General features: G+C 41.0%; 1 protein-coding gene across 2 annotated transcripts in view; it reads right to left on the bottom strand.

Annotated features, from left to right (window-relative positions):
- Positions 1–306: 306 nt before the first annotated feature.
- si:ch211-176g6.2 (ras-associating and dilute domain-containing protein) overlaps positions 307–17,894 on the bottom strand; it is a 38,658-nt gene continuing 21,070 nt past the window's right edge. For both annotated transcript variants that reach the window (XM_040036807.1, XM_040036808.1), the window contains exons 11-18: positions 15,591–15,855; positions 11,522–11,694; positions 9,332–9,476; positions 9,085–9,251; positions 3,999–4,494; positions 3,727–3,923; positions 1,205–1,344; positions 307–1,128 (exon numbers count right to left, since the gene is read on the bottom strand). In XM_040036807.1, the coding sequence (XP_039892741.1) occupies positions 1,035–1,128; positions 1,205–1,344; positions 3,727–3,923; positions 3,999–4,494; positions 9,085–9,251; positions 9,332–9,476; positions 11,522–11,694; positions 15,591–15,855 (1,677 nt within the window). In that variant the 3' untranslated portion in view covers positions 307–1,034. The remainder of the gene's footprint in view (positions 1,129–1,204; positions 1,345–3,726; positions 3,924–3,998; positions 4,495–9,084; positions 9,252–9,331; positions 9,477–11,521; positions 11,695–15,590; positions 15,856–17,894) is intronic.

Genomic DNA, 17,894 nt, shown 5'->3' with positions numbered 1-17,894 from the left:
GAAAACCAAAATAGTTCCAAACGCCAGATCTGAATGAGGGTGGGGGAGGTTCAATTTGCCATGTTGCAAGGAGAGCTTAACTTCTGTCTCGCTAGCTTGCCCTGCGCTCAGTGAATCTGCGTTCGACTACTCCGCCTAGGCTGCACTGTCGAGCGCAGATCCACTGAGCGCTCAACACAGACAGCATTGTCAGAAGGAAAGTTGATAAAATAAATTAAAAATTTTGTATTGTTCGATACATATGCGTACCAAACCGAAAGCACTGTATCGAACGGTTCAATATCCATACGAGTATCGTTGCACCCCTAATGTTTATATGTGCTTTATTGTCATAAGTAGCAGATGATCATATGTCAAGAAGCCTCACTTCACTAACCCTCCAAACATTGCTGGAAGACAGATTTCTGTCTTCATTTACCTTTACAGTTGTTGCAGTGGTCTACATGTTAATTTTTTGTTTGTTGTTGTGTTTTTAAAAATATATTTGAATCAGAGTATGGTATATCAACTATCAACATGTCAACAAGCTAACTTACTTACTTCTGGATGTCTGAATGTTAAATGATATTGCAAAACCGGGGAGAACAGCCACGCTTTTTACTCCCAGTAGTGCCTCAGGGCTTGTCTGCTTCTTTTGAAGTGAAGAAATACTTGGACCCAGAAATGTCTAATGATGCCAGACTAAACAAGAGAGTTGAACTTAAATAACACTGTGAAAAATGTTCCATGTGTGTTATTGTATCAGCTTTCTTGTTCTTGTGGTGATGGTCTTGTAGTTGGAGAGAGCATGGAGAGAAAAGGTCTTGTCTTCTACCAATGGAAATGATAACGCTAATGTAACCTTGACCATACACAAAAAAGGACTATGATGCCACTGTGATGTAAATTAAAAAGCTGCAAAACATCTAAAACCTGATAGAAGATTGAAGATTTTCTTTAAATTGTCCATATCCTTTAACTTGAAAGTTCCAAAAGCTCTCAGAATCATCTTTAAGTGCTGATGGTGTGTCACAAGTCTCTCAGCAAATGTAGCGTCAGCACTCATTCTGTATAATCTTAGCCATCCAGTCTGATCTGGACACGAGTAACCTCAGTCTGGCCCCTGACGACTGGATCAGCTCCCTCCCGCTGAAAGAGGGAAAGATATGAAAACAAAGTTGCTCGTGCCAAATTCTTAAAATATGAGATATGATAGATTTCTTACTTTTGGTAGTCCAGTCCAAGAAGGCTGATTCCATTAACAGCCAAGATCCTGTCTCCTGGTAACAGCTTCTCACACCGGGCAGCTGGAGAGTCTGGGACCACTGCACGAATGAAGATGCCCTTCGCCTTCAAAGAAGTGTCCTGAAACATGAGGTGTCGAGTTCTCGATTAAACCAAAGATTTCACAGTTTCTGACTGTGAGGTTTTCAAAATGGTCCTTATTTTTACCTGCATTATATTTTTTATATATAAATGGCATGAAGTAATATAATTCATGCCACAATACATAATAATATATAGTTATTATGTATTATGTATTATACATATATTTTTAGTGTTACACATCTGCTGTTAACAACTCAAGTACAGTTGTCACACAGTGGAACTTTGTATTTATCTTTTATATTGGTTTTATTTTGATTTTAGCGTTTATTTGCGAGTGTAATTTTTATTGCATGATTTTATTCTAATGTTCGTATTGCATGGTTTTTAGTGTTTTATTCTACATTGTTTTAATCCACTGTGGATTGGCTGGGCATGGGACAATTAGCTGATAGGGACGGACTCCGGTGCAAAATGCGAATTGGGCTGGGATGTGATGGGCCCAGTGAAGGGACGAGAGGGGGACAGGAGGCTCCTCCTCGTCATTCTGGGATGAGGCTGGCGTGGAGCCCGCTCTGGAGAAGGAATTTCTGGCCTGCTGGTGGACCCATAATGAGCATTCATCTGGGGTTGTGGGACAATTACACCAAGGGATTTTAGTGCAAGTAGAAAATGGTATTTTTATGGGTTTTAGAATTGTTTTATCTAGTCTCCGTGGGAATTTTAGCATATGGAGAACATTTTATTGTATACTTTTTTCTTTTCTTTTCTTTTCTTTTTTTGCCTGTCCCATTTGGTGGCCACGGAGCAGAAGCCAGAGGGGGCTGCAGTGGCGTGCCCGCCGCCTCTGCCGGCAGCCAGCTGTGCCAGAGTGAACCGAGCCGCAGGCCCAGAGGCCGCAGGCCCGAGGGCCCCCTTTGCCCCGGAAGAGGCCTGACCGAGCAACAGGCACCAGGCCCCGCCAAGTAGTCACCGGGAGTGAGCTGGTACATACCTGAGCGCCCAGCCCCGGACACCAAGAACCACCAACGCACCGACCCCTGAGGGCATCAGTTACCGGCAGGGAGTGTGGTGAGGGGAGATAGGCCTTTGGTGTATACTTTTTTCTTAGTATTTGGGTTGTTTTATTTCTACTGCCTCGGGAAATAAACTGTTGCTGATCAGACTTGCTTCATCTTTGTGCCCTTGGTATCTGACTCGCTTGCTCCCCCATGTATTTAAGGAATCGTTCGTATGATATTCTGGCGCATCAGCTTTAGTGTCTGCGTTACACAGTACTGTACTCTGCTTCAAAGAAGCCAAACTTTAAGTGTTTTTGAGTAATAGCTGTCCAGACTTTCAGAAGCTCTTTCAAAGTGTTTCAGAGGATATCGGGCACATTTTCATACCTAGCAAAGAGTCATTTTAAATTGTATTTTTAGGCACTTCATTATTAGGTTGGTTGGTGGCTCAATGCTTACTCAAAACTTATTTCTTTTTCTTTTCATTGTAATAGCTGTAAAAGTTTACAGCTATGTTAGCAGAGATAAGATAAGATAAACCTTTATTAGTCCCACATCTCGGAAATTAGTTGTGTCACAGCAGAAAGTGGACTGTGCAAAGTAACAGCAGCAAAAAGAAAAATAATGGAATAGAATAAGATAAGAGAATAACATTTTTTTTATTTAAATGGTAAAACACAGTTTTTAAATAATTATAATGTTGCAAATATTTAAACAAGTTTAACATATTACTAATAAAAAGAAAAACAAAACGTAAAGCTGATTATTAACTCAGACAAAATGATAATCAGTAGCATGTTTGCTAGCTATTTGTCCTTATCCAGCAACAACTACTAAATTCAATCCTTTTTAATCACAAGATTTTTTTCCTGTGTGGGAAAATACAAATATTTAAGCAGTGAAAATTGAATTCTATTATCTCTTTCTGAACCTTTTATTATTATATATATTTTTTAAATCAAAATGTTTCTCTTTCCTCTTCCAAAAACATAAAAATGCTATTTATCTTTTTTTATTAAAATGAGCGCTGTGATGAGTATCGGGCCACAACATACATCGTCTTTATTGCACGATGGCATAACCATCAACAACCTCACATCTGTTCATTACCAGCATTTCGTACAAAGCTTGACCATACACAGCTTACTCCATACTCCTCACCACACTAACTCTATGTGCTAAAAGAGAAATCACTTCCTTCCTTGTTGCTAAAACCGATTCTGACGTACGATTGCAGTAACTCAGAGGGTATAGCAGCTGTGGTACAATTGTAATCTTTTTCATTTTCATTTAGACTTTTTTCTTGAAATAGATCTTCAACTTTACTCTTGGAATTTCATCGTCATAAAATTTTAGCTGTGCCATAGACTCTGCTAGCCCTGTGATGAACTGTCTACAGGTTAAATTCTCGTTGACTTACCCTTGTGTCTATTAGAGCAAGACCAATCCCTCTTTCACCTCGCTCCAGCTCCAGGCTAAAAACCTCTTCATCTGCTTCTTCTTCATCTCCGTGCTCCTCCTCTTCTTCTTTTAGTTCTACGAGTGTTTTCATATTGCTGCAATCGGACTTTAAGCGGTCTACTTTGAGAGCAGCTAAGCACTGATACACTAATCCACCTGGAGAGTAAAACAAATGATATGTTCAAAAAAAGACGCAGAGAAGAAACTAGGAATGGAAATGTCTTTCTATACCTTCATCATGTGCATCTACACCAGAGAGCCAGGGAAGTGTCTCATCATCAGACTTCATCCATTTGTCTTGGTCTTCCTTCACCTGATCAGTTCGACCTAGTATGAGGGGACTGTTAGGTGGGGTGAGGAGGCAGGAGGGGTCCAGGACTGACCTCCTCGACTCGCTGGTCTCAGTCTCTCTTGTCTGCAGCTCTAGATTTCTTAGCTTTTGGGACAAAATATTGGCACCAGAGGAGCTGAACTCATCCAGGTAGCTGGTGAAGAGAGGAAAGGGTGATGGTGTTGACGGCGATGACGGTGATGATGGTGATGGCGGTGATGGCGGTGGTGGCGGTGAAGGTGGTAAGGGAGCAAAGGTACTTGAAGGGGAATGGTGATTTTGGTCACTAGGCTCCCATAAGTTCAAATCAGCTTGTAATGTATTCAAAGTTTCTAGACTGCTGTTTTGAAGATTAGCCACATTTGTCAGGTTAGCCTCCATTTGAATCCTATCACCCTGGTGGACAAATAACATTAGAACAGCATGAATAGATACACCAATGAGCAGAAAAATAGCCACCATAGTATAGTTCATTGTAACATGATGTAAACGGTAAAAAGGGTGTCACCAGATTTATTTTTTATTGCATTATTGTCTGATGAAGAACTTGTGACTGTGAAATGTGCAACAAATATGCCTGTAGTGTTCGAGCTGTTGATTTTTCACTTTTAATGGTCACTTTCAGGCCTAACATCTGCCCTTGCTCTGGTATAAATATGTGATTAGCTTTCTAGTCTAAGGAGTTTGGAAAGAAAAAACATCTGGACTTCTTTAAGTTGCTTGAAGACATTTCTGTCATGTTTCGGTTGTGTACAGGCAGGAGAAGGACCCAAACGCAAAACTCACGACAACAAAATTAAACTCAAAAAGCTGCTTTATTGCAGAATGGCATGGAAAACTAAACTAAACTGGGACATGCATAAACTGACACGCACAGAAACACAGCCATGAGGGAGACTACGACACTGACAAAGAGAAACACAGGGTTTAAATACACAGAGGGATAACGAGGAAATGAGACACAGAAGGAGAGCACAGCTGGGAGTAATCAGGCTGGACAAGACAAGGGAAGCAAAACTAGAATCACTCACATGAGACATGGACCTTCAAAGTAAAACAGGAAACACACTGACTGAACTCTAGACATGCAAACTTAACAGCAACTGAGAAGACAGAACATAGGGACCTGAAACATGGGACAGAAAGGCACAGTAGACACAACGTGGACATAACAACGCCACAGGGAAAGAGTAAAACAAAACACAGAACCTCTTAGAAAATAAAATAGGAAACATAATGAAACGCAGACATGACTACATGAATTTGACAACATAACAGACATGACACACATGAAGGACAAGGGAGACTTAACAGGGGTTGGAAGACACAAGGGGAATCTAATAACAAAGAACTAGAAAAACTCATGAGCTTAATCATATAAACATCCAAATAAACTAAACTCAAAACACTGGGTCATAAGACCCAGGATTGTGACAATTTCACCTCTCATCCGAGAAGCTTCTTCAGTTCTAAGGTCGAATGGTGGAGAGTCCTGGATTTAAACCCTGTGGGAGTGTCCGCTGTAGAGGGTCAATGAACCCCTTAATGATCCTCTACCTAATCACACGAGCCAAGGTGTGAAAACGGGTGTGGGTCACAATCAGCCAAGGTTTCGGGTGAGCTCATTGTGAAGCCTAGCCCCACCCTATCATGTGATTTCCTGAGGTCAGATGGCCCAGGATGTGAGTGGGCGTTAAGGCGTCTGGGATCTCAAAACTGGATTATAGATGGCAGACAGTTGGTGTCGTAAACCACCGCCTCTGTTCAAAGATGGTCGATCACAGTGGACATAGATGGCTTCTTTCACTCCTCTTTCAAACCATCTGTCCTCTCTGTCCAAAATGTGAACATTGGCATCCTCGATAGAGTGACTTTGTCCTTTAGATGCAGATGGACTGCTGAGTCTTGTCCTGTGGAGGTGGCTCTTCTATGTTGTGTCATGTGTTTATGTTTGGTCTCTCCAATGTAGAGGTCTGAGCATTCCTGAGTATTCCTCGCACATACACTACATTGTTAATTTTGTGTTTAGGAGTTCTGTCTTTGGGATTAACTAGTTTTTGTCTGAGAGTGTTGCTGGGTCTGAAGTATACTGGGATGTCGTGCTTGGAGAAGACTCTCCTGAGTTTTTCTGATAAACCTGCTACATAGGGGATGACAATGTTGTTGCGTTTGTCTTTCTGATCCTCCCTAGTTGTTGTCTGGTCATCTTTTCGGTGCCTCTTTGCTGACTTGATGAAAGCCCAATTAGGATAACCACATGTTTTAAAACTCAGGAGAGTTTTTTCTTTCCAAGCTCCTTAGACTACGATGACCTGGATGACTGATGATTAGCTTTCTAGTTTTTCATACATGGAAATCATCGACAGATGTTTTAACGTTTAAACGGGCCCAGGCTAGCTGGGACTTCCAGTCTCTATGCTAAATGACTGTTACTCTCAGTGACTTAGTGTATAGCTATTAAATACTGGAATTTGAATATTAAAGACAAGCTGAAAGCTGAACAAGAAGTTTTTCTTGAAAAAGGACTGAGTGGAACTAGACTTTTTTTGTTGTTTTTCAGCTAGGGTTGCCAACTCCCTGAAAAATAAATAAGGGACATCGTGGCCAGGGCCAGGCAACCCAGTTCACCCTTCCCAGTGTGGTAAATTTTGTAGCTCTTTTTTTTTGTGTGTGAAATTATTTTTTAACCATTTGACTTGAATTTGATTTAAGCAGATGCATATTCTTTGTGATATGACCATATGGGAAACAAATGATCATTTAGCCATTTATTTTTAGCTCAGAATGACAACATTAACACAATAAAACAGGTCTCTTTCTTAAACAGAAGCCTGTCATGCTTAACTTTTGAGAATATAAGTAAATCTTTCTTTAAAAGAACTCTGTCCTGCTTAACTTAAAATTATATAAATTAATAGAAAACAATAGAACGAAAAATATTCTTGTAACAGTGCACATATAGTGCATTTAGTACAATTGGCTTCAGTTGAGGTATTATTTCAGCTTTTCTAATGCTAATCAGCTGCTCCTGTTTGTAAACCCGCTTGTTCCCATGATTACGCATCATAACTCATCATCATTATTAATCTATGTATTACTTTTATGTATTAGTCATCTATTTGTTGTAATCATCTATCCTTGCAGTTGTTTATTACACAAAATAAATTATATTATCACACTTCTGGCCACATAGCGCTGATATTCACTGCACATGTCCATATTAACCCCAATGTTTACATACCATATCTGCTTCTACCGTGGCCTGGTGGACAAAAAAATTGGTTAAGGGTTCCCCGAGCTTTCACGCCCCTCATGTTCTTCATGTGCCCACCACTAGAAGCATGCCTATGGAAAAAGTGCGCCGGAACACAGTGCAGTGCGCTTTAAAGGTGTTATCGTGCATTTTCCCAGCCAGGTGTTTTCCTTTTCCAATTCCTCCCTGTACTTTTGCAGCCTTTTTTTTTTTCTTTCTCTGAGGGGAACAAACATTGCTGCTCTAATGCTGGGCTTACACTGTGCGATTTTTGGCCCATTTTGAGACGATTTTTGAGTCGTGCGACCGATTTGGTGATCGGCCCGATTTGGGCCTTCATCGTGCATCGTGTAGTATACGTGGGGTAACGGGAAGCGATTAACACCTCACGACCAGCTCCCGATCATCAATCACTCGTAAGGGTGTCACCACAGCCGCTCACACTGCTCACGTGCAAACAGGTAAACGTCGGTGAAAAAGATGGAGCAGCACGGCTGTGCAGCGTGTGATCTGGACACAAGCGATGGAGGCACAACTTGTAGAACTTTGGAAAGCTCATCCGAGCCTTTTCGATGTGGCATCACAAAATTATCACGACCACAACAACCGTGAAAATAGTTGGATTTACACTGCTGCTCAATCACAGCTGCCTGATCAATGTTTTTCATTAGCAATTTAGCAAAGTTGATGGTGGTGGTGTGCGTGTCTGTGTGAGTGAAAGACAGGGAGAGCGAGCGACAGATTTTCTGTTACAACCTTCATTTTATGGACGCACAGTGTGAGCACTCAGGTCGCATCAGAGCATCGGGCGGTATAGTGTGAGACCCTGCATCGTGACCTACCAACTTCTAACCCCTGTGAGTCAATCGTGCAGTTTGAGCAGGAGCTGAATAACGTGACTGAAAAAAATCGCAGTGTTTGCCCAGCTTTAGGTGTACTGTCGTCCGAGACTTGCACCGCAGTGTCGGCGTTTGTTTCCCTGTTGGCCATGCTTGTTGTTGTGGTCGTCTGTTGTCTTCCGGTATTTTCTCCGTAAGCGACCTTTCCTCGACCAATGAGATGAGCGGTAATCTGAATTGTCATACTCGAATTGTCATAAGTGTGCTGTCAGCTCATTGGTCACAAAGCAGGAGAGGGGCTGGGAATTATGTTTTCAAACAAAGCGTTAATTCCATAAACATTTATAGACTACTTTTGATTCTCACTGTATTACGGGACAAAGTGCATCCCTTATTAGCTCAATACGGGACGTGTACTTTTGTTTCTAAATACGGGACGATTCCGTTTTTTAAGGGACGGTTGGCAACCCTATTTTCAGTTGAAAGCGACATTTTTTTTAAATAACATTCTTTCTTTGAAACCGATAATGTGGCTACCTGTTGAACATCACTTCTATGTGCAATCTTTGTTTAGCTCTTTGAATTTGTACTTGCTAAATACCCCATTATATATTCTAATTACTGGAAAGAAACACTCAGTAGAGCTAAGAAACCGGTCAGATCGACTAAGAACTGCTGAACTTTATTAATTAGCAGTTATTACTCCTAATTAGCAAGTGTCATCAGACTAACACTACAGACTAAGAAGGTAAACGCAGTAAAAATCAACATGGTTGGTTTTACACTGTTTGCTTAGTGGTGCTAGCGCTTAAAGGTTTCCAATCTGACTTTATGTGCAAACTTTATACTTTTATGCTTTATATAAAATATTATTTCTTTTTGTAATTTTCTTACCTTGTGGTCTTCAGCAGTTGAGAGATTTAAGGTAGAAATAAACTCTTTGAGCTTGTCCAGTTCTCTCCTCAGGGCTGAATCTGTTACGGCTCTTCTCAGTTGAAGCTGGTAGCCCACGTCTGGCAGCACCAGTGGATGGTGGGTGTCAAAGCTCTCAAGAATGTCAGCTAAGCAAGAAGACGGAGTGTATTAAAATGAAAAAAATGAAAGGTAAGATTATTGTGTTCACAGTACACTCACTTCTCACCTGTTTGGCGTGCTGCAGCTTGTTCCTGCACTGAAGGAGTCCAGGTGTGTCTACAAGGCGATGCTGGGCTATATAGACTCAAAAGATGGTTCAGCTGGGCTGGACTCAAGGCAGGATAGTCTAAGCGAAGAGAAACCCAAGTTTTCTGTGTACACACACACACACACACACACACACACACACACACACACACAGTGCATTAGAATGATTCTTCTACTACATTGTCATCTGTTAAGTTACATAAAAACTTTCTTTAAAAAAAGAAAAGCGCTATATAAGAAGCTGTACAAGTCAGTTGTCTTTTTTTAATACAGTTACAGCTGCTCAACGGAAAGGTTTGTATGCTGTTGTGAAAAGCAGCCATTTAAAGGTGAGTACCTAAAAACTGGGACCAACGACCTTAAGCCAGTGTCCCTCAAACCTGACTGGGGTGACCCTGATGTCTCGGTCAGCTTGAGCTTGAACTTGATGAACTACCCACATTCATCCACAGGTTTAAACAGAACTAGGCAATTTATCAACTGCACACAGACTGTTGAATCAGGGTTTAGTATACTTCCCAAGGACACTTCAATATGTAGACGGGAATGACCTTCCAAATATCAGACCACCCACTCTACCTCCTGAGCAGCAGTTGAGCTGTCGATCCATCAAGAAAGACTTTGGTCTGAAATGTTTTCGGTTGGGGAATGTCATTTTTCACAACAAACAAATCTTCAGCAACTGTGGGATGCTATCACATCGCTATGGACCAAAATTTCTAAGAAATGTTTCCAGCACTTTGTTGAATTAGTTCATGTTTAAATATGACGTTAAGCAAACACAGGGCAAGCAAGTAGATGCCTAACTACTTGCAGTATGTCAGTATGTGCAGTATGTCAGTTAAATACTGGAACGACTTACTTTCCCTGGAACAGTCTCTCACTGTCGTTCTCTAAAACCTAAAAGAGAATTATGGATTTGATCAACTGGTCTCTGAATGCTATTGACACCCTTTTCTCAACGAGAAGTTTGGGCTCGGGAGAGCCCGAGTGTCCTGGAGGGACTTTCCCTGCCGGATACACGATGGACGGGTGGCAGAACTGGAGGGTCATGTGCCTGGCGGGACTGTCGATCGAGGACGCTGAAGATATCTACCTATTCGGAACCATGATAACAGGGTTCTTGCTGATCGGAGCTGGCTTGGCCCTGACTTATCGGAGAAATAAGAGAGCCAGCTGAAGGCCTGCCAAGGTTGAAGTTGGCTGGAACAACAAAAATTCTCCATGATAACAGGATTGTTGTCAGAACTCTTTGTCCCTCCTTCAAGGCCACCTGGGTCCACTGGAGACTGTTGACCTTCGCTTAACCGGCGTAGTGACACTTTCTCTCAGCTGACCACGGGATACACACACACACGCAGGAAACATGTACACTGATACCGATACGCACTACCACCCTCACTCCCTCGAATCCAACACCTCCTCCCATGCTTACCTCCCATCCGATGTGGACAGCGGATCAGCTGGAGGTGCAATCGAAGATTGCAGCGGTCCCAGATCCAGCTGTACACACTGGAATCTTCTCCCATGTTGCTTGTCTGTGTTTTATTGTGTTATGGTGTGTTGTTATCTGTGCATTCCTGGATTATCCTTTTGTGTTACACGTTTCAATGTTTTTTTTTTTTCCCTTGCTACATAGCCTGACCATTCTCCCCAATGTGATGTTTGTGTATTGTATGTACGGTTGGCAAGGTCTGTCATCTCGGTTGTGGGCAACTGCAACTGACAAATAAAGGCTATCTCATCTTTCATCATCTCATCTCTCAAATTCTGTCCATAAAAATTATGAACAGAAGAAAAATTAGTATTCTCATTTTCCTTCCAATTTCTTAATAAGAGTTTCCCCTGCAGCTGGCCACGAGACACACAAGATTTAGAGGGAGGATTAGGATTCTACATTTTCAGCTTCTGAATCGATTGATTTATTACAAGATCTGAAATGAGAGTCAACATCAGGTCCTGTATACTGTAATGCAAACTATTTGAAGGAATAACACAATAACATTTTCAAGGTAGACGGTCATGCTGTCTACATCATAACTCCCCTTTCCTGTTCTGAGAAACTCTTTGCCATTTGTGTGTCTGGAGATTATTAACAGCTGAATAATTATAACTCTGCAGGATGCGGGTTTGTGTGTGTGTGTTTTACCTGCAGTAAATTCTTTCTAGGCGTTGCCAGCAGATTGACAGCTGATGAGAGTGTGTGTGTGTGCTCCAAGGCTAATTCTCCCAGTCCGGCTGCATGGGCCCAGTCAAGGAGCAGGTCAAGATTGGCTCGTATTCGCACACCTCTGGACCACTGATAGAACCCTGGCTCAGATCCTGTGTGCACAACAGTATTAAACATGTTTTATGTACTAATGTATAATGTACAGTAAGTTTAGATATTAGTCTCCCAACTATATATGCTAGAGGTGGGAATCACCATACATCCCACAATACGATATTATCACAATATTTAACTCACGATACGATATTATTGCAATTTTTTAAAATATTTTGCGATATTCAGATTCTGTACATACAGTAAAGGTAAACGTTATCAATATTCATTTTATCTAATATCAAAGTCTCGCACTCAGTCTTTCTCTCATTTCAGTTTTATTGTTGACAAACTGAACGGTTTGTATTACAGTCTAGTCCAACTGAACTGAATGCAACCATCTGGTACAATTATAGCTATTTATGAAAACTATGCAGCCCATTCAGCAACTGAAGAATTTGAAAGTAAATTAAAACAAAATATAATTTTACATTAAATAAAAAAGTTTTAAACTTAATTAAAATAAAACATGTCTTAAATTAAAATAAGTAAACTGTCATGTTTATTGCTGCCAAAAAAAAAGTTAAACACATTTGGACAGTGAAGGAATGTCAGGATTCTTGCTCAGAAAAAGGAACTGATCAACATGCTCTGAAGTCAGAGCATGTTCCAGTCCACAAAAACTTTTTTTGTAACAAAATATCGATTTCTGCTGTCCCTGTATCGATACATTATTAGCAAACAAAATATCACGATACTACACAGTATCGATTTTTCCCCCCACCCCTAATATATGCACAGCTCAGAATTGGGGCATCCTCCTAATGAGCTGAAGATGGTGTCCTGGGGGATCTCCTCCCAGATCTGGACTTGGGCATCACTGAGCCCCTGGACAGTGTGAGATGCAACATGGTGGAGGTCATTTTGTAGTTCTTGCAGTGCTCCTGCTGTTCCTCCTTCCACAAAGGAGCAGGTATCAGTCCTGCTGATAGTTTAATCACCTTTGACATCCCTGTCAACCTCTCCCACTTGTTTGGGGGTAGGGTTATTTAGAAGGTTTAATGAGTTTGTAATATGATTTTTTTAAAAATGTTTTTTTAAACTCTTGTGTATTAATTACTTACACACATGGTTATATTTTAGGCAATATGATAACTGAAAATGTAGAAATCTCAACTTCTCTTTATGTTGGTAAAAACCTGCTGTAACCTATTGATTTGTGGTTATTACAGTTGGGTATGTTTAGCTCTTTCATTTGTTTGTTGAATTATAAGAAACAGACGACTGCTGTCTTTATTGCATATTGTTAATTTCCCACAGTAGAAGCACTTAAGTTTAAGTCGGCACCTTCATACTTCAGAAGAAATACAAAGGAGACAAGTGAACAAGTTCTGCAGCCACTGCTAAATCTCTTGATGGCCACTAGAGGGCAGGGCAGTTACAGCTAAATGTAACTTCTGTTAGTACACAAACTTTCAGGCCTTAAGAACTTAATTATGAGCCAAGAGATATACGGGAAAAGATGCCAAACACGCTGTAGGTTTAAGCCATACATGATGCATCACAATCTCTGTGCCAGTATAGAAGAAAAGATGAAGTGCAAAGAAATTCATGACAAATGTGACTCAGTGTAAATGTTATTACAAAGTTAGGGCAGAACACTCACGCAGTTTTCCCATTTAATAGTAACAATCTGATCTTCTTGTGACTGATGAGGATAATTCACTAGTAGACGAAAGACTGAGAAGTAGTCGTGGTATAAACTGTGAAGACCTGAAAAGGTGAAATGATTCTGCTGACCTATAAAATTATCCACCTCACTTTTTACTACTTGTCAGCTGAGACTATCAGGAAAGACGACGCTCGAACCAGCAAAAATGTGTTGAAAGAACTTGAAGGCAACTATGTGAAACTACTAAAAGATTTTGAGATTTGGATAAAAAGTGAAAGCTACTGAGATTTCTCTAAGGTCATTTAATGCATGTCAAGAAAAAAAATGTTCCAGACTTTAACACTCTACATGTATAAAGGCTAATTTACACTATGGAGCCCTGCTTTTAAAAGCTGCCATATGTTTAACATAGTCTGTGAGGCTGGATTTAAGAAATAAGCCTTAATAGTTTTTAGAACATGTTTAGCGCCATCTTGTGCCAGTACAGAACATAACGTCACCGGGTTGGTTGGTTGCAGCTCACAGACATTTTTAAGTTTATGTTAACTAACTAGTGACAGAACCAATAACCCAGTGAAAATCAAGGAGTACTGAAATTGGAAAATCCACCTGCTAGCTATAACGTTTGGGGGCCAAGCACTTTATAAATGAGGACTGTGTGGAGGAGAGCCTGCTTGAGTTACCAGACTGAAAAGCTGGTGTCCGAAACCAAGCAATCAGCTGGCAAAGCAGAGGTCCGCAAGTTACGATATTTTATGCAGTAAATTTGTCTTTCTTTTCCAAGCACAGCCAAACAGTTTACAACATAACAGGTTACTACGTGTGCATCATACCACAAACCAAACTGTGCTTCTTACCGAAGCACAATCGGGGATCTTGACATCCATCAGCATGGACGTTATGTTAATCCTAAACTGGTGTGATGTCTGTGGTGTGACATGCTTGTAGTAAACAGTTTTTTCTTAAAACATAGTTTTTGGTCCGCGTCGGTTGGAATAATTGGTTCCCTGAAAGCAGAGACTTTGCAGAGTAAATAAATAAAAACATAACGACATACTCAGTTAGTGTTCGGCTTGGGGTTGTCACCAGTGATGACTTACTGGAGATTTATGCTTGAATGGGAATTCTACGCCATAGCTATGTTGTAATTAGATAGTGCTCTACTGTTTTTGCGTTTTGTGTTATCCTCATGACTAAGGTGTGTTCATTTTGACCTTGTTTTTTAATATCTCTGCAAAGTAATTTGTGACCTGTTTTTGTCTAAAAAAAAAGTACTCTGTAAGAAAACTTTACTTACTTACATAATTATTAACCACAAACCCCTGTGAAACACTGCAGGCAGCTTACGGCGTAATTGGACGTGCACTTCTCTATAAATTTAACAACAAGCTGCGTTAAGGCAACCCGCAGCGACTGTGATTGGCCTGTATCATCGATTCGACCTATGCTACTGTTTCACTGCAGATTTTGAATTTATCAGTGCAAGGGTAACAGTCATTGTCAATATAAGGAATAATAATCGCAGCATCAGCACAAGGAGTCACAAATGTCAGCAAGTTCCTGAAGCGAGATTGATGAAACTACGGGAATGGATGTGAGGGAATGTACAATGATGTGGAAAAACTTGACGGACAAATATGTTTGCCCCTAAAAAAATCTGACCACAACACATAGTGGGGACCCAGGAGGGAAAAAATTCCCAGCATTCCCACAAGCACCCACATAAATGCTGGCAACAGTGTTGCTGACTTACAGTAGATAGGTTACATTGTAGCTTCTACAAAGATTCAGCACAGAAGTCTAAATCAGGCTTTAAACCTCAGAGGGTTAAAGGTCGTAACTGGCTAACCAGACGTTACAAATTTGACCAGTAATTCTGTACATGCAGGTTTTTTTATGTTCTAGTGGCATCTGAAATTCAAGCGTAATTTAGAAAATGCTTCAAAATATTTGACATTAGTTATCATGATAATAGACTGAACAAGAATGTACCAGTTTCCAGGTTATCCAAATATATCTAAATATCTAAGGGGTTTGTACTTCTTTTATTTAGTGGTATTTATGTGCTAATATTAATTATTAGGTATCTTTGTCTGTGGGTTAGACTGATGCAGCCTATGAATGCACTTTTCTAACTCGTCACTGAGCATTCCTTTCTCTTATCCAAATATGGTCATCTTGCCTAAAAAACCTCTCAAAGGTTAATGCAGCAAACAGTGGCTACATCCATCTTTAATATAGTCTATGATACAGACACTGGAACACCCCAAGCAACCAGCGTACCTCTCTCCATGAGTGAGTTGAAGAGTGATGCATTGATGAAGTAGAAGAGGTAGCTGATGAGCTGAGAGGAAATCTCCGGGTGAACCTGGCAGTCGGAGACTAGTGTCAGGCACTCGGTCAAAACCTCCACCACCTGCTGGATCTCCCCGGGGACCTGCAGTCCTCCGCTACCCAGGACCTGAGCGCTTTCACTGGCTGTACTCAGGTCAGAATTTTCCCTGAACGGATTGCAATCCAAAAGTCCTGGCAGGATTGGGTAAAGGACCTTGTGAGACAGAAAACAAATGTGCAGCTTAGAGTCACTCAGTTTTGATGTGGAGCTGGCAATTGTTGATAATTCCTGTGGGTCAATTTGAGGTTGGAAAAGTTAACTTTGTGTGGTGTATGTTCTGATTAGCAGGATAAAATAAAACACGTAACCCCCTAACCTAGAATTCAGACCACCCACAATTTCCTGGCGTGTCTGTCTCACACTATAACATAGCTGATAGAAGACTGGGTAGACCCAACCAGTGCTCGCAGAAATAAAAAAGACAGAGTTTTTAACATTTCCTTCCTTTCAGTGAAAGGCCCTTGGTGTTCTTCAGGGCGAGCCCGGACAACGGCCGCTTTGTTCAGGCTAATTGTACACAGACATCTCCCTTCCTCTCCGATCTCACTCTTAGACCCACCAAGCATCCGAGGCCAACTCCAGCCATAGATCACATTCCTAAAAAGCTGAATATGGCTCGTGTGGGCTTGGCATTGCACTGCAAAAAGAACTGCTGAGTGAAGGGTTTTGAAGCAATCCACCCTGAGGAGATCAGTTTACTTTCACTAACGCTCTGCAGCTAGGAAAGGCCGAACATGAACAGGAGAACGTAACGACCACGGATCCCACTGCACATAAGACGCTGGAAATGGCTGAACAATAAAGCAAATAATCTTGCAAATGTTGCTGGTTGGAAAATATCTCTCAGTGGAATCAGGGCAGAGAGGATTTATTCACTCAGCAGCACTGGATTCTGGGATTACCACATGCATCCATGGCACGTATTAGCCTGGGGTAAAAAAACATAAAACTGCATTCATTGTGACGAACACGTAAACACGCAGTCTGCCCACAAGCCTGTTAAAGTGCGCCTTTATTCATCACGACATGTCTTCAGCTGCAATAGCTGCTCACCAGTGGCGCCTTTTGTTTTCCATCCCGCAGCAATAACCCTCACATCACATGGAAAGCCATGAAAAACTCCTAAATAAACAGAGATTTAAGAAACTTTTAGCATGTCTGCTCAGAGTTAAAGCTGAATTTGCTGTGATCTAGGAGGAGTTATAATGTTATCGAACAAGAGGTTTTTCCTGGGTCACCTTGTGGAGCAACCTGTCAGGATTTAATATAACTTTATACTGCCTCAGACAAGCTACACTACATAAAACGCTACTGTAGACTAACAGTGGTCACACCACAGGCCTCATGGCTCTGAGCTTTCTAAGTTGTGGCGTTCATGATGGATGACAAAACATGCCTGGATTAACAGGACAAGAACAGAAAGAAGCAAAAATCAAAGAAGACTATGTGAGAAGAAAGCGAGTTCAATCTGCCCAAACAGCAGAGAAATAACTTTATCCTCTTCTCTTTTGTCTAGTAATCAAGATTATGCAGCACAAATAATACCTCACATTAACCCATCCTTGGCTCATGAACGATTCATAGAATGGATTACAATAAAATAAAGTTTTAAAAGCTACATTCAGTTAAAATAAGATCTACGTGGTTTAATTCAATTCAATTTTATTTATACAGCACCAAATCACAACAACAGTTGTCTCAAGGCGTTTTATATTGTAAGGTAGACCCTACAATAATACATACAGAGAAAAACCCAACAATCATATGACTCCCCTATGAGCAAGCACTTTGGTGACAGTAGGAAGGAAAAACTCCCTTTTAACAGGAAGAAACCTCCAGCAGAACCAGGCTCAGGGAGGGGCGGGGCCATCTGCTGCGACCGGTTGGAGTGAGAGAAGGAAGACAGGATAAAGACATGCAGTGGAAGAGAGACAGAGATTAACTGTACTTGACTTTACCAGTCAATCTATCTTCCTTCAGCAATTTTAAGTTCACCACAAGTGACGCTGTACAAGATGGATAAAAAAAAAACAACAGCAACAGTATTTTGGTGGAGAAGGTGGCAGTTTGTTGTAATACCCTGTTAACATCTAAATATCTGGTCAAAACTGGGACAACTGGTGCTTTCCTGTGTCCCCTGAAGTTCTTCATGATCTGCTGTACCATTATATAACACAGCCGAACGAACTATT

Source organism: Simochromis diagramma, unplaced genomic scaffold (assembly GCF_900408965.1).
Source record: "Simochromis diagramma unplaced genomic scaffold, fSimDia1.1 OVJJ01000371.1, whole genome shotgun sequence".
Classification (NCBI taxonomy): Eukaryota; Metazoa; Chordata; class Actinopteri; order Cichliformes; family Cichlidae; genus Simochromis; species Simochromis diagramma.
Note: the sequence above shows the minus strand (reverse complement) of the source record. Positions and strands in the feature narration are given on the sequence as shown.